Raw genomic sequence first — 24,384 nt, forward strand, 5'->3', positions numbered from 1 at the left:
GGGCACCGCCGCCCTCTGGCGGGCAAGCGACTGTCTGCATCTGAGTTAGGGACTTCATCTACCCGAGCTTGGCATCGCTAAAATGATAGAACAGGTGAAGAGAGGAAATAAATGACAGAAAAAAAATGGCAGACGACATGTTTCTCTTTCTTCCACTGTTGGAAAAGCACCTATGATCTTGCTGTTGCCTTGCCTTTCTCCTCCCTTCCCACCCCATACAGCAGTGGGCATGCCTCTCCATTCTATCTACGTACTTCCCTCTAACCATCTCTTTCTTGCCTGTGGCCTAGGGAGGTTGAACATCTTCTGTTAGTGGAATCCAGTAGGGTGATAATTGTAAACTGGACTTTCAAACCTCTCATTCTTGTGCCTTTTTCATACAGAGGACAAACAAATCCGTTAAAGAAAACTTGCACCAGCAGTCTGCTACTAGACATTGAGTATCTTCTGTGTGCCAGCAGTTCTTCCCCTTTACTCTTCCTGCTTTAAAAGTGCTAAGGTTGCTTGCCAGTGGTGTCAGTAACTATGAAGTGGTTGCCTTCTAATTCCCTTAGTGGGGATACGAACACTGACTGAGCACAGGTGGAATCACCACCTCTTCCATTTTTACACATAGTAGTTCCTACAAAGGCTGGGTATGGGGAGACAAGAAAAAATTGTTCAGAGCAGCAGCTGTGGAGCAAGATAAGCGGCATGAGAACCAAGGACACCTCCAGAAGTAGAAGGAACGGCTCATAACTCTGACTGGATAAGCACCTGCATGCATGGTTGAGTGTTTGTAGAATACTCTGTTGACATGTAAAGATGAAGGGGAAAGTTGTAAAGGTAAGCTAAAAAAGAGAACTTGTGAATGTATGTAAGTGATGTGAGAACTTGTAATAAAAGATTTTGATCACTTACTTACATCTGAGTCCGTGCAGCTGGGGGGAGTGCAGTTTACCTGTTACTGCATGAAATTAAAGCAAGACCCCGAAGGTTTCCTGTCTTCAGTGCCATCAAATGTTCCAATGCAAAGTTTAAATGCTTACAGTGAGGATGAGCCAAAACTGACTTCATAACCGCAGTCCTACTTCCTCACATGTATAACAGAAGCTACTTTGTATAGCCTCCCATTGGCTTTCCCATAATGATCTCTATCACACTACGTGCACATAGGGTTCAGCACCCAACTGATGATTTAAGAATTCTTTCTCCCTCTCTTTCCAAGGGATTCTTCTTTGGCACATTCTTAACTAATTCTGCCTTTAGATCAGAATTTCTTTCCCTCATGGCTTTTTCAGGATATTTGTTGCTCTAGTATTTATAAGTAGAGTCATACAGCTCTTCATATACTCAGAGCACAGCTAATTTTAGTTGCAGCTGTGAATTTCAACACTTCTGCAAACTAAATCACAAGGACACCACTTGGTCAACCAGAAAATGAGGAACATTCAATGAGTGACCACCTGTGAAAAATCTGGTTTAAGGAACTCTGTGGTGAAGACAAGGGCAGCTTGGAAAGTTTTGGACAAAGTAGAGAGTCATCAAAAACATCAGCTTGTAGAGCCCAGCAGGTTCAGACTGGTATTTTAGTATATCCTTAGTATATTCTTAGTATATTCTTAGTATATCCTTAGTATATTCTTAGTATATCCTTAGTATATCCTTAGTATATCCTTAGTATATTCTTTAGTATTTCAGACTAAAGGAATTTTTACCAAATTGGAAGTGTGGTCTAGAAGGAACACAGCTTAGAATTTTGAAAGGCTTGTTGGGTATTACCCCTGGGTTTGTCAGTCACTCACTTCAAGGAAGTTTTCATCATGACTCTTCCCCAGGACACGAAGATTGAGGAGGTGAGTACCCTTTCTGAACTCAGTCCAGAAGGGGAACTCATCTGTACATGGAGAGATCCTGCAGCTATCAGAGTGATTAATACCCATCAGGATCAGAGAAGGGATCTGTAGAACAGAAGCTTGTGAAAATAAGTTTGGGGATAAATAGTTTTAAAGTCAGATTTGAAATAACTCCAGAATTAAAATAATTATTATAATAATAACAACAATAATAATAATCTGTGGAAAGTAAATACGTCTTTTCAGCTCTCACAGACAGAAAGGGGATACATTTCTTATGTAAATAGGCCATCATAATTTCTGTTCCAACATGTTCTGTCTCATTTACCACTTCCTTCCAGTATTTCTGAGTATTAGGCTGAGGCCCTTCTTAAAGCACTTTCCATCAATGTCCTGTTTTCCATGGGATAAAGTAAATATCTCCTATCTATTGGATAAAGTGTGTGTGTGTGTGTGTGTGTGTGTGTGTGTGTGTGTGTGTGTGTGAGAGAGAGGAGGCAGGAAAAAAGACAAAGAAACCTGACAAGTGAGTGAATGTAGATTATTAGTTGGCCAATACACATTTTGATTCAATTTACACTCTTGAATTTCAGGTCATGCATTACTTGATGACTGCTAGCAGCATGCTGTGTTTAATTGGAAACTGCACTATGCATTACAGAAATACTTGCTGACACTTACTGAAGCAAACACCGAGGAATCCGAGTTTCATTTGCACTCAGGAAAAGAATACTTCATCCACCAGCAGAACCCTTTCTGATCTGTTCCCTGCAGTCTCAGTCCTTCCTCTCCCTTCACATCTTCTGATTTTTTAACCACAGAATCATTCAGGGCAAATGGATTATTTGCAGCATCTCTTCAAAGCAGTGTTAGCACTGAATTTAGAAATTGTTCCAGGCTTTACCCATTAAGGTTTTAGAAATCTTTGGGAACAGAGATTCCATAGCTTTTTGGGGCAACCTGCTCCAATGCCTGACTATGGTAATGATTTTTAGCTTATGTCAAGTTTGAACTTCCCAGTTTGATTTGAGCCCATTGTCACTTCTGAAATATCTGTAGACCTCTGAAAGGGTATGACTGTTTTCTTGACAACCTCTTTGTGTTGTAAGGCTGCTATTAGGACCCCCTTTCCTCTTCTCTGGGCTGGGCAAACCTACTTTCCTCAGTCCCAAATTGCAGGGCAGATGTGTGCACTACACCAATTATCGCCTTGCCTTTCAAAGGACTCCCTCCAAGTTGCTCAGTGTCTTTCTTGTATTTGGGGTATAGAGTGCCAAAACTGGATGCAGTGTCCCTGATATACTCTGAAATGTGCCGAAGAAAGAGAATAAACTCTTCCCATAATCTACTGGTTAATACAGTTGTGTATGCTGCCAGCTTTCATCTTTGATATGACTCATCATAGACTTATTTTTAGCTTGCTTTACTGCAAGAACTGTTGGCTCTTTTCCACAAAGCTGCCATCTTTGCCTAACTTCATTTAGTTACCAGGCTTTTCAGAGACAGATCCTTTCATGCACTTATAGTTCTCTCCCATCACAAACAATCAAATCCTAATTACCTTCCCTCCAGTTTCTTTACTCCAAATCCAAATCTAGTTTGTTTCTTCCCATCTCCTCTAAGATCTATGCAGTCTGTAATTCCATGAAATCCTTTCTACATCAAATAAAATATCCTTCAAAAGCACACACTTTGGTCAAGTGTGAGTGCACAAGAAAGACAAAGGAAAGGATGAAAAAAAAGCAGAGAAACCCACATCACACATATTTCTTCCTTCAAAGCATTATCCTGAAATAAGAAAAAGTAGTCAAATAATTAAAAAATAACCAAAATAATTCCCTGATTACTTCTTTAGAACAGCAGAAATTTGGGTGTTGAAGTTGTCCAAGATAATTCAACCTATGTCATAAACCAGAGATACAGTAGCATAAGCTTGGCACAATTATTGGACAATTGAAATTAATTTATTACTATTGCAGATGCTGAGCAATTTGAGAAATACTCAGAGGCAGAAGACCCAAGTGTGTGACTGTGCATTACATGACATTTTCATTTTAAGATATAAATTTCATGTTTCAAATCAACGATGTATCTGTCAACTGTCCATCATTAACAAGAAGATCATAGAATATCCCAAGTCAAACAAAAATCTTTGAATCCACCTCCTGGCTCCTGGCATACAGCACCACTCAGTGTTCAAACCCTATGCCTGGGAGTACTGTCCAAATGCTCCTTGAACTGCAGCAGCCTAGGATCATGCCCATTGCCCTCTGGTGAAGGACCTTTTCATAACCCCCAAGCCGGTCCTATCCTGACGCAGCTCCATGCCAATCCCTTGGGTCCTTTCACTGTCACCAGAGACAAAAGGGGAGCTGCAGCCACCAGGAGGCTTCCCCTCAACCTCCTCTGCTGAACACACTGAGGGACTTCAGCTGCTTCTCATACATCTAGATTCTTCACCATCTTCATAGATCCTTTGGACACCCTCTAATAGTTTTATGTCCTTCCTATGCTCTGCTACCCAACCTGCACCCAGTGCTGCAGGTGAAACTGCACGTAGCAGAGCACAGCAGGACAACTCCTTCCCTCATGCAGTGGCAGTGCAACTCCTTCCCTCATGCAGATGCAACCCAGGGTACGGTTGGTCTTTTCGGCTGCCAGGGTACGCGGCTGCCTCATCCGCAACTTCCTGTTGGCCAAAACACCCAGATCCCTTTTTGTGGGGCTGATCCTCAGACTCATCCTCTAGTTTGTACATAGGTCCAAGGTTGCCCCATGCCAGGTGCAGAACTAAGCACTTGCTCTTGTTGAACTTAATGCAGTTGGTGATTACCCAGCTCTCTTGTCTGCCAAAATCTCTGCAGAGTCTCTCTACCCTTCAGAGAGTCAACAGTTGGTTCCAGTTTAGTGTCATCCACAAACTTACTTAGTGTACCATCATGTCCTGCATCGAGTGGCGTAGGGAGCCTGCTTTGGCAGGGGGGTTGGACTCGATGATCTCTAGAGGTCCCTTCCAACCCCTACAATTCTGTGATTCTGTGATTCTGTGAAACCACTGAGGGAAACATTAAAGATATTGGCCCTGAAATAGAGCCCTGTGGAACCCTACTAGTAACCAGCTGCCAGCCTGACATAACCCCAGGCGCTGTTACACTATGAGCCTAAAAGAATGATACAATTGCCCGTGTCCGTGACAATGTACTGAAAAAAAATAATTCAAATTCCTTATGTTTGCAATTATGCTGCTTATCACATGAATAATAAAAAAGAACAAACACGTATTACTTGCAGTTTGTTGCATTTGCAGGAATAAATGTTAAATGTCCTTAACAGGAGTGTACTTTATGAATCAACTCGATACTTCTTATCATCTTTCACATATTCAAATACCACTTATTAAATGCAGGAAGTTTCAACAACTCCCACAAACTAACACATAAGTGCGATTGTGGTCTAAATGTACTTTGTTATCTATCATTGGTTTGTTAGCAAAACTATCGGGAATTAGTTATTCTCTTTTTCTTCTGCTTTCATCTGAAAGTGCTGGCCTTTTAAACTTCAACCTTGTGCAGAGGCAGGTCAATTTTAAGAAGATAAGTTTTTTCAGGAAGCCAGCAGCAAACTAACCCAACAAAATTGCCAGCTTTGTCAGTAGAGATATATGACCAGCCCACTGACTAGCACTGTCTGTACACGTGGGAGTTTTCATAGTTCAGATTTTTTGGTGAAGAAACTTGAAGTTCAGTCCCATTCCCCTGTAGGAAGGGGGCGGTTTTTGAAATCTTTCCTCTCAGAGTCATACCAAACCCCAAACCCTTTTCAAAGTTCTGCACTGACTGTGTTTGCAAGCACCAGAAGGAAGAAGTACAATTAGAAAAAGGAACAGTAATGAAAAACAACAGATTTTGCTTCATATACTTGTCCAGTTGGGGGCTCCTCATTGCAAGAAAGACACTGAGGCCCTGGAACATGTTCAAAGGAGGGCAACAAAGCTGGTGAGGGGTCTGGAGCACAGGCCATATGAGGAGCAGCTGAAGGAGCTGGGAATGTTCAGACTGGAGAAGAGGAGGCTCAGGGAAGATCTTATTGCTCTCTATAACTACATGAAGGGAGGTTGTAGTGAGCTGGGGGTTGGCCTCTTCTCTCACATAACTGGTGATAGAACTAGAGGGAATGGCTTCAAACTTCGCCAGGGGAAATTAAGGTTGGATTTTAGGAAATACTACTTCTCTGAAAGAGTGGTCAGGCAGTGGAATGGGCTGCCCAGGGAGGTGGTGGAGTCACCAACCCTGGAGGTGCTCAAGGAACGTTTGAATGTTGTGCTGAAGGACATGGTTTAGTGAGAACTAATGGTGATGGGTGGGTGGTTGGACTGGATGATCTTGTAGGTCTTCCCCAACCTTGGTGATTCTGTGATCCTGTGACTTTATACCATATGCTTAGAAGACATACATAATACATCACAAATTTAAAATATTTAAAATATTACTTTATTAAAATAAAGTATAAAAGCTACATCTTATATGGTGCCAGTCCAGTGTGGTTCAAAATTGGCTTACATAAAGGATACATAAGCCTATTGGAACCCCATACCAAAAGGTAATTTTGCACATTTAAACATGAAGTCTAAAGGAAAACAATATCTTTTGTTTTTTTTTTCTTTCTTTTTTTCTCCATATAAACATTCAACACTAAAACCAAGAAGGATCTGATTCAGGATTCTGTGCACCTCTTTAAGGTCCTTCAGGAATAAAAGCCAGCTTGGTGCATGCTAATATCTGCTTTATTTACATGCAGCATCACACATACTTTGGCTGAACTGAGGACTCCAGTAGAGGATTTCAGACCTCTTTCTTGTAAACTTAGTATTGCAGTTACAAAATGATAATAAATTTCAGTTTTACCTCCAGGATACATAAATAAAGAGTGCATATTTATATATATTTGTATACAGAGGTCTTCCGTAGATTTTGAAAACTTAGGCCTCACAAAAATCTTGGTATGGTGACCCAATGCACGTACCCTCATTGATGAAATGTCTTTTTGAAGCACAGAGGAGTTGAATTCTTTCATTAGTTCACTACAGTCCATAACTCCTAGCTTCAAATATGGTACTATTTATTTTCTGTTATCATAAGAACTCAATCAAATCAGTCAGCATGATTTATAAAAACAGGACAGGATACTGCAATATACAAAGCAGCTTTTCTTTACTAAATGAGATTTTATGACAAAATTCTCAACCTCTAAAAACACATTTTCAAGTCAAGCATAATTCATTACTCATTACTATGGCTCTAATTGTTTTACCTATTTCAGTATTACATTCATATCTCTTTGCAGACCAATGGCATAAGTATTCAGTATTTTCATTACAGTAGCTCCTAGAAGCTCCGAACCACCCTGTTTGTTAGATGCAGTACATATGGATTTTTGGGCAGGGAAAGAAAAAAATCTCATCACCTGAACAAAGTGAGCAGATAAGAGGGAACAAAAAAATACATACGTGTCCTTCTGCAGATCTGCTTTTGTGTTGGTTGTTTCTTTTTCCTTTTTTCTTTCTTCTTCTTATTTTTTTTTCCCTCCATAGAATCACAGAAATGTTAATCTGGAAAGGACCTCTTAAGGTCATCTAGTCCAACTTCCCTGCAATAACAGAGACACCTACAGCTCAGCAAAGTTGCCCAGAGCCCTATCCAGTCTGATCTTGAATGTCTCTAAGGATGGGGCATCCATCTAAACTCTGGGCAACCCATTCCAGTGCTTCACCACCCTGATTGTAAAGAAAAATTCTTCCTTATATCCAGTCTAAATCTCCCCTAATTTTGTTTAAAACCATTTCCCCTTCTCCTGTCACCACAGACTGCTAGAGAGTCTGTACCTTTGTTCCTTATAGCTTCCTTTAAGAGACTGAAAGGCCATTATCAGGTCTCCCCAGATCCTCTTCTTCAAAATTGCACAGAAGTATCTGTATCTATCCTAGTGACTGAGGCCAGATCTATGGGCAATAAATGTATTTTATTAGCTGTATGGCTGGTTCCATGTTTGTTGGATTTTTCTTTTTACAGCACTCCTTTGCATGGATAATAGCAAAAGCAAGACAAATACAACAAATATGTATGCATCAATATTTCCATTGGATAAGCTGTCCAAAAGAAGGATACTATACCTAAGTGTCAAAGGCTCATATATGTGTGTATATACTTTCATATATATATATATAAATACTGCACATATATATTTATACACACAGAACACACACATATATATATGTGAATGCAGAAATGATGAAGTCAGAAATCCAATTTGTCCCATTGTACTGTGCCTAATTTGTGTTTCTTTCTATGCCCATCTTGTTTATGTATTTGTATGCACATATGCCCTGAAGACTGAGCTGTCAAAGCATCTTATGTACCTTATTTCCAGTAAAACTCATTTTAAATAGTAAATACTAATAAATTTTAATAATGTCCTTTTGTCCTTAGGGAAGAAGCAGGGCAGTGGCTACCATTCTACATACGTATGAGTGTTTGCTTCATTATCCTGTGCTTTTAGATTTTTTTCCTTCCCAAAACAAAACTCATTGTCAAACTAAGAAACAAACAACAAAAATAAACAGAAACTAGCAGACACCACTATTTCGCGATGAGGAATATACTGTTTCATTACCCTTCCTTGTACTCAATGCTTCAGGTTCTTTTTTTAGGGTGTTTTTTGATTTCTTTCTTTCTTTCTTTCTTTCTTTCTTTCTTTCTTTCTTTCTTTCTTTCTTTCTTTCTTTCTTTCTTTCTTTCTTTCTTTCTTTCTTTCTTTCTTTCTTTCTTTCTTTCTTTCTTTCTTTCTTTCTTTCTTTCTTTCTTTCTTTCTTTCTTTTTTGGTGAAACAAAGCAAAGTAAGACTCACTTGTGTTTTAGTTTTCCCTTTCTTTATAAAAACAGAGTGGTCCTGTTCCTGCAATACTTTCTGGTCGACTCCTTCTTTGATTTGCTTCACAGAAATTACTTCAAAGCCAAAAAACCACGTCCTTACAGCTGTTGTTTAGAATCTCCCATTGTGTAAAATAAATTGTCTTTCTGGTAATCACATGACATTTTTATCTTACAAGTATGTCTGGTGTACTTCCTGTTTTGGGTTTGCTTATTAGACCAAAGAATAGGTTTCAGAAGCTGATGGCGGAAGGAGAGAGACCAAATTGGCAGCTATAGTAGAATTCAGTTTCTTTTTTCTTTGGCAAATGCATTGGAAGAAGAAGAAAATTGCACTAAGTGTAGTAACAAAAACAAAGGGCTTCAGAGGAGTCTAACTGCACCAAAAAAAGTACCATCTCCATCCAAGGATATTTTAGCTCTTCTTCGTGGTATTGTAAGTTGAAGTTCATCCCCTTCTTCTAATTTTGCAATGCCTGACAAAAGATTTGGAACATTTTTAGTTAATATTTCTCAGACATTATTTTCATAAAAAGCTCTTCAAAACATCATTGCATATTGTCAAACAAATCTAAACATGGCTTGTTACTTGTAACAAGTGCTCATTTTGTCTTTAGGCACAACCTTATAAAGTTCAGATTACCCAAATCTGACATTTGACAGCCTCTGTGGAGCTGGATCCACCTTCCTTTCCTTAGCAATTCCATTCTGTACACAGAACATCAGTGCACTTAAGCAAACACTGCCAAAAAAGAATCACATAACTGCAGTGCACCCATATTGTTCATCTTGTAGTGATGTGGCAGCCAATGTCAGCAGTGGGCATTGCTGGTCCTAGATCACTCTATTCCCATGATTGTGGGGGAGATTTCATCAGCTTTACCAACCAAGTGAATTTAGCAGACATCAGGTGACCCACAACTGCAGAACTCAGAAGTCTGTTTCCTTTAAGCCACGCATCAGCTGATGTGATAACTGAAAGCGCCTAGATTTCGTGCTGCAGTCACCAAACTGGGAGCAAAAGTGACTTCTGCAGCAATATGTGCTCAACAACATGAGATGCTGCAACAAGATTTGGTTTTCCAGGTGAAAGCAAGTGGTGGGAAAGCAAGAATTATGAAGTCGCGGGATGTAGTAAAGATCCTAGTGAAGAAATAAATGGTGGAAGTAGGGAGCATAATACAAGGGTGGGACAAAACAACACATGAAATTGAAAGTAGTTGTGATGTCCAGATATGTGGATGGAAGGGCAGGAAGTTTGGACAGCCTCAATTTCTGTGAGGGGAAAAAAAAATTCCTTCCCAGTCCCATTTGTTTAGTGCCATCCAGCCACCGACAGTCAGCTCCTGTTTCTGAACATCACCCGCTCTTTACACAAGGCATTGAAAAAAAAAGATGGCTTTTATTCACAGAGACCTTACTAGAAAATAACAAAGCTGAAAATCCTCAAATCCCTGAGCAAAGAAGAAAGGCAGACAGATAAGAGCTACTGAAGCTGGTTTGGTAGGCCTAGACAATAATTCCTGAAATGCTATAAGAGGAAAATACGTGCATATTAAGCACTGAGCCTACTGGACTTGCAGCAAATATTTGAATGGGTTTTCTTTTGTGGTCTTTTTGATTAGCACAGTCAAAAATCTCTTTATAGAAATTAACTCTTTTTCATCTAGCCAGACTATAAAACTGCAATAGTAATTATTAGGAGAAGAGATTTAAGCTGATAATCAACATTCTTGAAAAGCAAAGTGTGTAAAAATTGGGTGGCTAAAATTGAAGTGTGCTCCTAAATATTTTATTGGCGTGTTCAAATGAAGAGTTTGGTGCCTAAGTTAAGCTCAGTTATCTTCTAGGACAGCATGTACTCCTTTTGTCTGCTTCAGGCATTTAACAGTGAAAGCACCAAAGTATCCAACCATTTTATAAGGTTAATGGAGAGAAGGGAATTGCTGAGGTCACATAATTACATGCATGAAGTCCAACTGTTGAGGCTTTATATAAAGCCATACTTTTCAAAAGTATTCTGCGGTTTTGCAACTGACTGGCTCTGTGAATGCAGTTCATTTTCTTTATAACTTTAACCACAATTCCTTCATCACCCACTACTGCAGATTCCATGTAATACAGTTTATTTGCAAACAACAGAAAGAAAAAGAATTAGATGTTTACCAGCAGTATAGCATGAATTATTCGGATAAGACTGTGGCATATTTTGAATGCAACGAAATAATGTCACCAAGCTGAGATCATCACCAAACACGTGAGCTTTCTTCCTCTGTATTAGATGCCCCATTGCAAATGTTGTATCAGTGTATAAAACCTGCAGGATGAAGAAGTACAGACTTCAAACATATTGTACGGAGACATTAAAAATCCTTTAAAAGCCAGATGCTGAAGTGAATTGAGCTTTCTTACCTGGCCATATATGAAAAAATATCCTGTTTCTTTGATCACTATTTTATTTCCCTGTTCTTCCAGAGCTGTTCCACGCTTAAAGCTCAGAAGCCAAGGGACAATGCTTGAATCATCTAAAAAAAATAAGAATTTTGAAGTAATCAAAAAACAAAACAGAACACCAAGCCACAAATTCACTTCCTTAGTTTTCATCTGCCAAAAGTTAAGAAAGCTGACCTTTAGTTAAGAGTTCCAGTCTTACTGGATTTCCCCCTTAAAAGAGGATATCTGCAAGAACTGTCCAGATGCAGAGACTGCATTATTTTATTTTATTAGTTTATTTTTAAATCAGGCCAGAGAACTCATTTAGTGCCCTGAAGCTATCTAAAATAGGGCAGAGAGCTAAAGCATGGAAAAGTTAGCCATCAACCACAGAATATATTCCTACCTTTCTGTTGGATGTCACTTTTGCTGTCAGCAATCAGTTGCAAGCAGGCCTGCAGCACTGCAAAGTGAAAGCATACAAATCATTTGTAGAATACAGTAAACTTATGAATTACACACACACAAAATAAAGGGTGAACATGAAAAGAAATTCTTAATCTCAGCAACAATTTGAAAACAGAATCTTTCTACTGATTTCGAGGCAGGTCTTACTCAAACATGCCAGGACAAAATTCATACTGCAGTGTGTACTTCTTTCAGAGAACACGCAGAAAAGTGTGAGCCTCAGACAGTAGCATAAATTGCACTTGCCTGCTTTAATCTTTGGTCCTAATATAGTTTACAAATGCAGCAGCAGGTCAGATGAGGAAGGAACCATCACATCAATTAGCTCTGTTCATTTTCTGTGCGTAAGCTCAAAAAACTCCAACCCTGTCAGCTATGATAGATACCAGATTTTTTAATGATACTCACTGTATCACTTAAATTAGTTTCCAGTTATAGGTTCTGTAAAATGTTATATCGGTATATATTGGCTACAGAGTAATTTCAAAAATAGCAAGCGTAAACTCTCAAGATCCATGTAGATGTACTTGCAGTGTAATTTTCAGGAAACCACAGTCCTTCATCCTGAACAGTAAGAGGGAAAGTACAGAAATGACTGGTAGTAAATGAATGCACACATAACCAATGTTTTGGTATGTGACAAAAAATGATACATTACTCAAAACTGAAGAGGCTGGAGATGCTGAAGAGTAAATGGGAGACTGATCTGAGAAAAAAGAAATAAATCCTGTGGTATTTTGAAATAAAAGCTCCAAAGTGATACGAAGATAAAAAAATAAATAAAAATCTGCTGTCTACCTCTGTCAGTGAACAGAATAAAAGACAAAAGGATAGAGTAGATTTTCATGGGAACATCTGCTTGCAAGGGTATTCTGAAGGCCAGAAAGCAAAGCTGTCACGTTTACCACACTCCTCATAAAACAATACCAGATTCAGTCACTCTTAGTATAAAGAGCAGTGCCCTAATCCATGAGCTCACATTTCTACATCTGTCAGCGGCACCTCTGTGCCAAACCATGTGCCCATCAGCACCCACCTCTCACTGAACTGCATGGAATGATCAGAGTGGAGAAGAAGTCTCCTTTCAAGGATGCTGCCATGGCATTGGCACCATCAGACAGTGGGAAAAGATTCAAGTGTGGAAATGCTTCAAAGTCTCAAGAACCAAAGTCCTACTGTCATTACCAGGAGGACTATCCTGCCAACTCCCATCCTGGAAATCAGTCAGTACTTCCTATAAGATTCCAAAAAACTCTGTGGATTTTCAGAACAGTAATTTAAAGGTACCTAAATTTACAGAATCATAGAATGGCCTGGGTTGAAAAGGATCATAATGATCAACTAGTTTCAACCCCCCTGCTGTGGGCAAGATTGCCAACCACCAGACCAGGCTGCCCAGAGCCACATCCAGCCTGGCCTTGAATTCTTCCAAGGATTCCCTGCCTTTTAACAAGAAAAAGAAACTGAGTCAACAACAACAGCAACAAAAAGGCTTCATTAATTTTTTTAGATCTCAGTTGTGACAAAATGTTCTGAAAGAGAAGCTTCCAAACAAAAACAAAATACAATCTTCTGGAATTGCACAACAAAGCACATCAAGCAATTTATTTCACAAGGTGTTCATTTACTTCCCCTTGGAACAAAGTGACTTCCTAATGAAGGTAATGTGCAGCTTCCCTACTATTTCAGCAATCCAAATCAAAATTTTCATTTCTGTTTTCAAGGGAACTCATCAGTGTTGCCACTGGAATTTCCAATAATCAAACAAGAGAGTAAACAAGATTCGTAATCTTGATTTGTGTTTATTTAATTGCAGCACTGAAATACTTGTCATCTTTCCTGAAAACTGCCATGCAGTAATTGAAATCAGCAAGTTCTGTACAGAGAACTTTTTCATATATTTAAAAACACTTAAAAGTTCTGCTGCATTCTGCACAGATCTGATGGTCTTCTCTGGTGACAGCGACAGGGCCTGAGGGAATGGCATGGAGCTGGGAGGGGCAGCTGGGGGTTGGGGAAAGGGTCTGCACCAGAGGGTGGTGGGCATGGAATGGGCTGCACAGGGCTGTGGGCATGGCCCCGAGTGCCAGAGTTCAGAGGGCATTTGGACAGTGCCCTCAGATGCTGGGTTTGAGTGTTGGGTGCTCCTGTGTGGAGCTGGGAGTTGGACTCCATGATCTTTGTGGCTCTCCTTATGCTCAGGATATTCTATGACATCAAATCTATATATAATCCCCCAGCAAAAAAAAAACAAAACAAAACATCTTTTCTGTTAGCATATACAGAATCCACAGTCTTGAAGGCTCAACAGAATAAAGTAAATTTAGTTGTCAGGAAGAAATGTGGATATGGAAATGTCATTCATGACAATAAAGAAAACAGAAACCAGCACAGTGACCATTTTATCTAAAGCCACAAAAAGGAAAAGTAATTTCCTTGAAACTATTTGGGGGATTGAACGGCAACATGCTTTGAAAACAATTGCTCATAAGCCACTAGTAACATATAATTATTTCCAGTCACAGATACAAATACTTCACTTTGACTTCAGTGGAACTATATATGTGCTTAAACTTAAATAATTCATTGAAACAAATTCAAAGCGAACCAGTTTATCACTTATTAAACAGAAAACATGGATATACCAAGTTTATTTTCTGGGGAAAGTAATAGGAATTTTGAGTCAAAATACTGATGTTGTTAAGAAATGTTAAAATTTCCTAGAAAGACCCAGATCTTACCTGAAGTACAATATAAAAATACATATATGACCAAATATGACTTGAATATTTATTATCACTACAGAGCTGAGTAAATAAAAAGCTTGACCTGAAAGTCCTTCAGTTCAGTGTAGATCAAACCTGAACACCAGTTTTGTAGTCTAAAGTATTTGGGGACACTGAATAATGTAAGCATAAAACATGATTAGTAAAGTACTTCTTAAAAATGCATAAAGGTATCTAAAATGAGCATCACTTGGAGGACTCACTGTACAAAACAACATGTACCTAGAATAGCAGGAGGTTGGTGTGCCCTGACCTCTTTTGATTTCAGACAGAAGTTTTGCTTTGATGAGAATTCTTTTCTTGTGATGTAAACTGTACTGCGGTGTGTGGGTGGGAGAAAAACATTTCAGAATCTTCTTCCATGAACAAAGCGACCAATTCTGAAGAAGTTAATGCCTCCAGATGCCCTTATGAACCACACCTAGCATATGAAGGGATGTGTTCTCCACCACCTGAGCAATGTAACCACAGCTCTGGAAAAAACAAAAATGAACTAGCTTATGTAGAAGGATAAAAACTGAGCTTTCTGCATATCTACATAATTAAATACATAATATCCATAAGGACAAATCCCCCCTCCCATGCATGTTTTTGAATCATTTAACTTCCATAACCTTTCTAATACCTTGCAATCTAACTGCATAATCCATCCAGCGAAAATGGCAAGTTGGTTAATATGCAAACTTGCACATAAATTTTTAAGCTTTGGTATCTGAGGCCTGAGAAACCCATGTTAAGTTTTGCTGAAGCAAAAAATAATTTAAAAAAATATATCTGAACTTTAAAAAACAGACCTGCTTGCTTTGGTTCCTTCTGCGGTCATGGTCTGTTCTCTGTAGACTTCCTGAAACATGCCTGAATACTAGGTAATTTAATTCATAAATGATATGCATGTTCTTGGATGATGTGCAGCTTTTCTTCCCTTAAGTTATTTATTTCTTATCATTAGATACCTTCCTTTTCTTTCTGCTTGTGCAAGTTTATAGACTAGTTTATTTGTTACTTTTTTATTAATAAGTCTTTTTGTGTCATTAATCATGGATTCAATTAATCCTTGCATAAAAATTGCTTGGCCCCATTAACAGGTCTAACAAATGTCTTTGAAGTATTGGTAGCATTATTTGGATCTTCAGTGGAATCACCAGTAACATGTTAGTATCAGTGTAGCAAGGAATAATTTACTAACATTTAAGAACAGTTTATCTAGATTTCTGTTATGCAGTACAAAGTATTCTGTGTGCTTTAGATTGCACAGTAGTCTGCATAATACACAACACTGATTCATTCATTCAGTAGATGGAATCCTTCAATGTAAAATTGCAAGCAGTGAGTAAAGTCATTTTCTATCCTTTCGCAGTGAAGGGCGTACTTCCGTTAGAGACGGCCTGTTGTCAGCAGAAACTAAAGGGAATAACGTCTTTCAAGAAGTAAGCTTTTAAAAATATGCACATTAAAAAATGAAAAGAGAACCCTTGTGTTTCCCTCTTCAAACAGCAAAAATAAGAAGTAATTAGAGTATTTGGTGAGGGAATTTCACACAGCGTTTGTTTGGTTTTTTAGACTAGCGAAAAAATGTTAGCTTTTCTGACTGAAAGATCTCTGAAATCAAGTTCCACTTCTAAAAGTTCATGCCATCCCTCTGTCATGGAGACCTGTCATGTCACTGGAGGCCTTCAAGGCCAGACTGGATGGAGCCCTTGGCAGACTGATCTGGTGGGAGATGTCTCTGCCAATGGCAGGGGGTTGGTATTGGGTGGGCTTTCAGGTCTTTTCCAACCTAAATCATTCTGTGATTCCATGATTCTATAAAACGACAACATTGAGTCAAACTGGTTCTAAGCAGAAAATGTACCACTCTGTGGATGGAAATATACCAGTTTGACATAAGGCAACTGTACCAACAACAGTGGCAAAGATGATGCCTTCTCACAACTTATTCTCTATAGTTGTTTTGTGTGAATGCAAGTGACATGGCAGAAGAACTTGAGAACTGCTAGTGAAAAGTTACCAAGTCACAATGCTGGCTTGTCGTGTTTCATTACTTTGTGGACTTTGGATTTCTCTTCAGTTTCTTCTGTATACACAGTCATACTGTTTGAAATGGATAATCTCAATATCCTGAAGGAAACAACCACAGGTGCCCTGATCTGATCAAATCAGGATTTTTCCAGAGTTTAAGTTTCCAGAAGACCTGGTGCTCGCTGTCCAAGCTGACCACAGTAATCAGAACATACAGTGATGATCAGAGCTAGATACCTAGAGAGTGTGCAAATTAAACTCTGTACTCTGAACTGCCTTGTGTAATGAGACCTGTATCTTGATCCTGGGCAGAAGAACTTAAACTTCTCAGAGAGCAGCACGCTGGCAACACAATCAGTAATTGTGACACAGATAACAGATTTCTGTTTCAGCTTTCCTCTACAGGCAGAATTTAGTAAAAGACAGGCAAGAAAGTATCTCTGTTACTAACTGTCCTGACATCTGCTAGAAGTGGTTAGGTAATCTAGCTGTCTGCATATTAATAAAACTTCCCAGTATCTCCCACTCACTGTATCAAAAACTCTCGTTCTGGCTGCTAACTATGTAGCTTTATATGGAACTAATGCCCAAAACCCATTTCTTCAACATATTTGTGCTGGAAATTTTCTCAGAACACAAAATGTACAAATACTGATAGCTAATACTTTTATTCATGTACACCGGCTAACATCTAGCCTATAAAAATATGAAAGAACAGCACTGCACTGGATCTACCTTTGTTCAATTGTCATTTTAATTAAAATTATTACTTGTGGCCACTGGTATGTAAGTGGAAGATTTGTAATATAATTCTTTTTCTTTTGTTTGTATACAAAGTAAGATATGTGGATAAGTGTGTTAGGAAACAGTTTTGTAGTAGATTAGCCTATACGTTTTCCCTTTCAAATAAGCATTCATATTCTGTACTGTTATCCATATACATTAATTTGAAAGCATAATTAGAAGCTCAGGTGAAGAAAGATATATGGATATATTCAGAGGAGGCTGCCTGGGGAGAAGAATTTTAAGCCTGACAGAAGGACAGCTGAGGAGCCCAATACTGTCCTCTCCCCCGTGCACTCTCAAACAGCAGTAAAAATAAAGATGAAAGCTTCTGTGAAGGGAACTGAATAAGTTGCAGAGTGCTGATGTCTGTAATGTTCATTTAAAAGAGGACAGTTGTCCTTATGTTTGGTGGGAGTTGTGATTTAGGTATAAAAGATCACTAGTTTTTATCTGGGAGACATTAGAGTGGGGAGAGAATCAGGTAAATGATTGAAGCAGTCTTGTCTTCAGTCTCATTTGTGAAATCACTGTTAACCAAGACCCAGAACAAATGATTTCTGACAGAAAAGAATAAATTGCACTTGAGCCTATGGATATTGGGTCACATCCTAAATGAATATTCTCTTCTGAGGGGTAAATAGAGTGATCGTGCTATAGAACTTAAATTTCAGTTAGCTCTCTGAATCCTAGCTGAAATGCATTTCACATTAATTAATCAAAGATACATTTTAAGCAAACTCTGTTTTAGTCTTTAGCTACAAATCATTTCATTTTATCTTAATGGTAATTCAAGATATCAGCTTCCATCAGTCATAAAAGTATCTAAGGAGACTGACCTGATTTATCAACTCAGGAAGATTTTTACCTATGCTCAGTGTAATCAGAGTATGCAAACTGTTATGTTTAAATTCAGTATCTCATTTTATCATACATCAATGCATTTGGAAAGGGGGAAAAAAAAAGAAAAAAAATAAGAAGAAAACAATTGTATCCCATTAAACACATCAACATTATAACACACGTCAGAGGCGTTTTATTGAGCACAGTATTCGATATTTACTACAGCACCTTTTGAAAATGCCACAGTAATAGCCTTATTGCATGGGCATGCCTTTCATAGCTTTGCTAATTATATTAATATATGTTTTATGCAAAGAAAATGCTAATCTTCTGAATTCTTTGTAGTCTGCCTTTTCAGACAGGTATAAGCTAGCCTTTCTCTTTGAAAGCTCCTACTTCCCTAAAGTCAAGGAGCTCTGTTGCTACTTCTCTCTTTTAGGATGAATATGTTTTCCCAGAAAAATGACTTGACAGTTTTTAATAATAGCTGCTTTCCTTTTTTTAATATTCACCAGAGAGAAACAAGATAAGCATTACCCTGAACCGAGAATGATGGATTTAGAGTCAAGCAACTTCCAACATGAAAAAATTCAAGTCGCCATATACAACCCTACCGTTGATCATTGAGAAATACTTTAGTCACAAGGACAGGGAACCAACGTTCAAAATTCAATCTGCAGACAGGAGGAATATCTGGTACCTTAAGCAGTATGGTAATCAGCAAAGCAAACGCAGTTAACAGCATCATTTAATAATTACTACTTATAATTCTATAATTATAATAAGCTTTGGAAGCAGTACTCAGCTTGCAAGAAGAGATAGGAGCTAAGCATTGCTGCTTGTCTCCAGAAAGCAACCAGCTGCAGCATCCCCTCCCACTCCGCACAGTGATATTTACCTGTTTCTTCTGTGTGGACAACAGACCTTCTCCCCCTGTTTCTGCTCCCATCCCAGATTTCCTTTTGGAAACTTTCAGCTGGGTTAGGGCCAGGCAGCCTGTTCTCCTAGCAGGGACAGACAGCAGTCAGTGCGAGCAGCCCATCTCCTGCAAGTTCATCCCTTGCAGCCATCACGCACGCTTACCTGCCTGGCGCCAGCTGCAGACACTTGCAGGAAGGAAGAAACAGGGGCACCTGCTTTCTTGTCGCCAGGGGACACGGGTGGCTGCTCTAGCGGAGACCTTGCCCGGACCCTGTAGATCAGCTCACTTCGCAGAGCTTCTAGCTCTGTTTTCAGGGTGATAGCATGGTAAAGAGACACTGCTGCAAGACAAGAGGACAGGAGCATTGCAAGCCACAGGAATGTGACAGAAAAAAGTCCCGTGGTGCCTGAAACAGCACCGGGGGGGCCAGAGGGAGAGGAGGCGGTATCCTTCTGCTGGATGACGTGCACACAGTCCACGGATTTCATCGCTGCTCTTTCCTCACTAAAGCCAGAGGGAGAGTTCAGCTGTCCCCTTCCGAGGTGCAATCCATGTTACCCGTTGCTCTGTGAAACTAAGGGCATCCAGAATAAGTGAACAAAACGCCCAGATCATTTCCTGTCATATGAAGCCGTTGATACAACCATTAAACCTAATGTACAGAGTGAACATCTGATGCAGTCTCCGTTTAGCTTTGTCCGTTCTGTGCTGCATTCTGGCAATGTGTACTTTCTGATGAGCTGCTCGCTCAGTCTGCCTTCCTCCTTTCATTTTCAGCTATTTATTTTTGTGGAAACTTGCTTTCACCATTTCCCATTATCTTTAAATTTAGGCATGACCAGTACCGTGGGTATTTAAAACCTTATCTAGAAGTGCAGAAACAACGTAAGGTTTCCTTGCAGCATAAATCTGAGCACTACTTAAAAGAGACAAGCATATGACATTATGCGTGCCTGTAAGTATACACATACATGTATATAATATTATATATATATATATATGCATACATGTCTGAAGTGACTATAAGCCAACAGAAGTGGCAACTTATTGAAATACCAATTTTTGTGTTTTCCTAAATACAATGGTGAGAAATATTCTCAGGTGTGAATAAAAATTACTGGTCTCTCAAACTTGTGAAGTAGCAGTGTCTGCAGTTCAGTTCCTCATGCACTTGGAAAGGACGACTTCTAATCAAACTTATCTGATAATTGAGACCCCACTGGAGAATTCAAGGACCTGCACTGATGCACATGGGGACACAGAGTGAGGGAGAGGAGACCTAGAAGGGAGGGGGAAAACTAGAAAACAGGAAGGAATAAGAGAGGGGAAAGAAGAATGGGGAGAAAGAAGAACCAGTGGGTGTAGAAGGGAAAGAGTGTTTAGAGAACATTAAACATGCATGCTGGAGTTTTTCAGGTGAATCCCTTGTGCATGGCCTCAGTTAATTCTCTTTTTAAGATTTTCCTGATCCTTCCATCTTAAACTCCTGCATTAGGAATTCTTTTCTTCTATTAAAGCACCCCAAACACACGCATACGCTTCTTGTATTGTCTTCTCCTCAAAAAAAAAAATAAAAAAAATAATGTTACTCCTTCATTAAAGGTTTCAGTGATCTGGACCAGAAAAAAAAAAGGAGAAAAGATAAAAAAGAATCACAATAAGGACTAAAATGAACAGGTCACCCCCCACTGAAAACTATCATTTCTGGCCACTTAAGTAAACTTTAACTGCATGAGAAAGAGAGAGCTTTAAAAGGTCTGTTCAAATACTGTGCAAGTGAGTTGCACCTTCAGACGCTACCTTGCAGAACAGTCCAGATCAAGCTGATACTGCTGGGAAGGAGAAAGAAGGAGCTGAAATAAAGCAATAAATAAATAAATAAATAAATAAATAAAATAAAATAAAATAAAAAAATTGTGTACTCTCTCCCACATCTGTTTCTTAAGACTGTTGGAAATTGGTGTCATTAAAAGCTTTATCAACTCCCATTGCAATCCAAGTTATTCTTTTCCTTGTTTTGCCACCTCTAACAATTATTCAATATCCTGCATGGACAAGTCATTATTTTCCTAAAAGGAGAGGAAAAAAGAAATGTATTCCACATATCTTAATATGTCTCTAAAAGGTGCCTACATACCTTGAAAAGTGATACAGAAATCTGTGTACAGTGGAATGAGAGCAGAATACCATAATACACCCTGTTTGTATCCATTTTCAAGGCTGAAGTGTAAATGAGTCTACATTTTGAAGGAAATTTAATAGGTACTAAGGTAGGTTTTGGGCACATACTACGTGGTTAATAGAACTGAACAGATGTGCCTTGAGGTATCACTGGACATCAGAATGTTACCATTCTATTACTGCGTTCCAAATATCATATGACAGCCAGAAAAGGCACGCTATATACGAAAATGAAACAAAGTGGGAAAATGAAAGTCATAACTTGCTGTCCAGGAATACTGGGAAAAAATTGGCTAGCGAGGTCTTTTTGGTCATTAACATACAAGAAAATATTTGACAGATATATAATTAGCATCAGTCTCATTACTTGTACAGAAAATAGGCTGTTTCCAGCTTCCACATCTTTAAAGGGCTTCACTATTTGGGCTGACAAGAGAATTGCAGTGACAAAGAGGTCTTCTGTAAGACATCTGGCTTTGGCTTGCTCATTGTTCTGGCAGATGAGAGCTTCAAAGGGGAGAGGAGGAAAATCAGAACAACCCACACGTGGCAAATTCTTAATTCAACAGGTGTTTCTATTCAAGTATGAAAGGGATCAGTCTGGTTTTGACAGCAGGCTGTTCCACAATTTCACAAGCTTTTAAGTGATTAAAAGGAAAATACAGTTGTTGATGAATTTTGCAGTGCCAGAAATGTAGTAGAACAATAAATAATGACAGCGAGAGATCAGTCATGGGGGCAAAAGAAGTACAAACTCCCTATATATTTACGTAGTTGTACAACTTAACATTTTATCGCAGTAAAGCAAAGATTCAGCATTTTAGACCTCGAAAGGCATCAAAAAAACATCTCAGAAAGCTGGGTTTATAAAACAAACAGGCATGCTGGCTTCAGGACCTAGCACATGGATTTCATGGGCAGGTGGTGCCTTGGCTATGTTAACCTCACTGGCTTTGCTTTAAGGCAAGTGTGAGGCACAGTTTCTTTAGCTCCTTAAGTCACGGTAATACTAAAGCGGGGTGTTCAGTTTAGGGCTTCCCACTATGAGATGTGAGAGCTCAAGTCAAACTGAGGAGGGGAAAAATATAGCATTAAAAAAACCCCAAAACTTTACCACTGAAGGGGATCTTCTTGCTGGGGGATCTTTGCTGGGTGGGATCTTTAACAAAATGAAGACTACTTAGACTTCTGAGATATTACAGCTGAAACAAACTCTGTAATTTCTGCAAGCAGCTTAATTCGTTCATTTCCGTTACATGGGATATCTGATTAAAAGGTCAAGATGGGCCCTGCTAACCTGAAAATGTGTAAAACATCATCTCTACATCTGTGGGGAACCAAAGCAGAGATAGTGAGCAATCACACAGGAAATCTGTGGTTGAACCAGAAACTGAACCCTTGATTTCCTGAAATCCAGCACCGTACTTTAACCACAAAAAGCATCTTCTGCTTTGAGGGGGAGGAAAATCTGATAATGGAGTTTAATGTTAAAAAGAGAAGCAGATGATTTGAATAAGAAGACCTAGATAAAAAGAAGAAAACTCATTGAAGAAATGCAATTTACTTAAAAACAAATGTAGTGTTTTTAAGAGGGAGGTTGTACAGATACAACATAGAGATCCAGACAGTATCAACAGTCTTATTAAGAGTACATTTCCAGTGGCAAAGGTGCAATATACTTTTGAAAGAGACACAAAATGGGACTGGTCCCTGTGGCTAGTACAAAAAGAGACCAGCTGCGGTACTTGCCATATTACAGAAGACAGCACTGAGCATATTGAACACAGAATAAGCAAAGCTTATGCATTTCAAGTCCTTTCTAAGGATGGAAAAAAGGGTCAAACTATTGTGGAGAAGATTAGTATTAATCCTGTAGGACGTCTTTCTGCTTTTACAGTTATCTGCATTAAGATCGTTCACAGAGAGCATTCTGAAACAGCACACATTCTCTTCAAGGACACTTAATAAGATCCTTCAGCTATTAGCCAGGATTTACATGTGGCTGAGTATTTACACTCTATTAAAGCTTAGAAAACTACTGAATACATTACAAGTAGAGAATGTGGTATGCAACCGTTTTAAATCTTATCTATTAACTGGTTACAAGAAAAAAAAACAAAACCCACAACCATGAGATAACTTTCTGAAATAAGAACATTCTTTTGTCTTTGCTTCCTAGGACAATACAAGTATCTCCATACGCTTCAAATGTGCTGTGCTTGATTTATGCCTCGCCTAAGACGATTTTTCTACACATCCATACAATTTTAATCCAAATATGGCATGTACACTACAGAAAGCAAATATACAACTGACTTGCAACCATCGTTATTGTTTACATGGTTATTACGGTGCTTTCAAAGAGGGTAGGAAATGTCACGGGAAAGAAAAGCAATTCCTATGGTGTCTCTCAAAGTATGCAACAGAACAAAGAATATAATAAAATCGAATATATCATTTCAAAAGCAAAACCAACCAACCACACACAATTACACACTACAGCAACTTAACTCCTCCTCACCCACTCCCCCCATGACGCTATAGTAATTCTTTCTTACTGCACGGAGCAAAAGGAGCTCTGTCGTACAGCTGTAGCTCACTTGTCTCGTAGCCTCACTGGTTTGGGTAACCAGCAGCACAAGAGTGTATCTCCACCTCTTTGACACTATGCAACTTGACAGATTTTACACAGATGGGATAAAAAAAATGCATCTGTATGGCAGCAAAGTAAACAAAGAGCCATGGCCATTCACATGGGAATGGCTGCTCTTCTGCTGATGGAGTTTGTGGACCTTTAATAGAGAGCAAGGGATGGTAATCCAAATATTTTCAAATCACAGCATTATTTCTCCATAGCTGCATCTATTTGCTACACTGTTCCTGAATCCTCAAGGACTGAAAGGGACATTATTCTGCCTGACCTTTTACTTTGCCTTCTTGTAAATAATTACCCCACACCAGACGTAAGCATAATGCAGAACAGCTGTAGAACTTCCTTTCTTTCCATCTTCAAGCAGCAAAATCTGCTTTGTAGCTGCTTGTCAAAGATAGCAGCAACATTTCTCTGGAACTTGGGCTATGAATGCAGTTACTGTGCCTTTGCTGCGCAGCATTATTCAGCTTATCACTTAAGACGGATATATTTGACACTATTATGAGTGAAACCAAGCTCTGCAATGCATTAAAAA

General features: G+C 39.0%; 1 protein-coding gene across 1 annotated transcript; it reads right to left on the bottom strand.

The window, feature by feature from the left end:
* Positions 1-8,711: 8,711 nt before the first annotated feature.
* Positions 8,712-19,637, bottom strand: TNFSF13B (TNF superfamily member 13b). Its single transcript, XM_072344536.1, has 6 exons — positions 19,177-19,637; positions 18,992-19,097; positions 11,601-11,657; positions 11,174-11,286; positions 10,928-11,078; positions 8,712-9,237 (listed from the first exon to the last, which is right to left on the bottom strand). Exons 1-6 carry the CDS (start codon positions 19,501-19,503, stop codon positions 9,125-9,127), a joined length of 867 nt encoding a protein of 288 aa, XP_072200637.1. The 5' UTR covers positions 19,504-19,637; the 3' UTR covers positions 8,712-9,124.
* Between the last annotated feature and the right edge of the window lie 4,747 nt (positions 19,638-24,384).

Source organism: Excalfactoria chinensis, chromosome 1 (assembly GCF_039878825.1).
Source record: "Excalfactoria chinensis isolate bCotChi1 chromosome 1, bCotChi1.hap2, whole genome shotgun sequence".
Lineage (NCBI taxonomy): Eukaryota > Metazoa > Chordata > Aves > Galliformes > Phasianidae > Excalfactoria > Excalfactoria chinensis.

Excerpts from the sequence above, each read along its gene's own strand:
- TNFSF13B (XM_072344536.1), bottom strand. The coding sequence starts at position 19,503 with ATGAAATCCGTGGACTGTGTGCACGTCATCCAGCAGAAGGATACCGCC. Across the intron at positions 19,098-19,176 it reads CTGCAGCTGGCGCCAGGCAG|GAGAACAGGCTGCCTGGCCC; the intron begins GTAAGCGTGCGT and ends TGTCCCTGCTAG. Across the intron at positions 11,658-18,991 it reads TGTCCACACAGAAGAAACAG|TGCTGCAGGCCTGCTTGCAA; the intron begins GTAAATATCACT and ends TTCACTTTGCAG.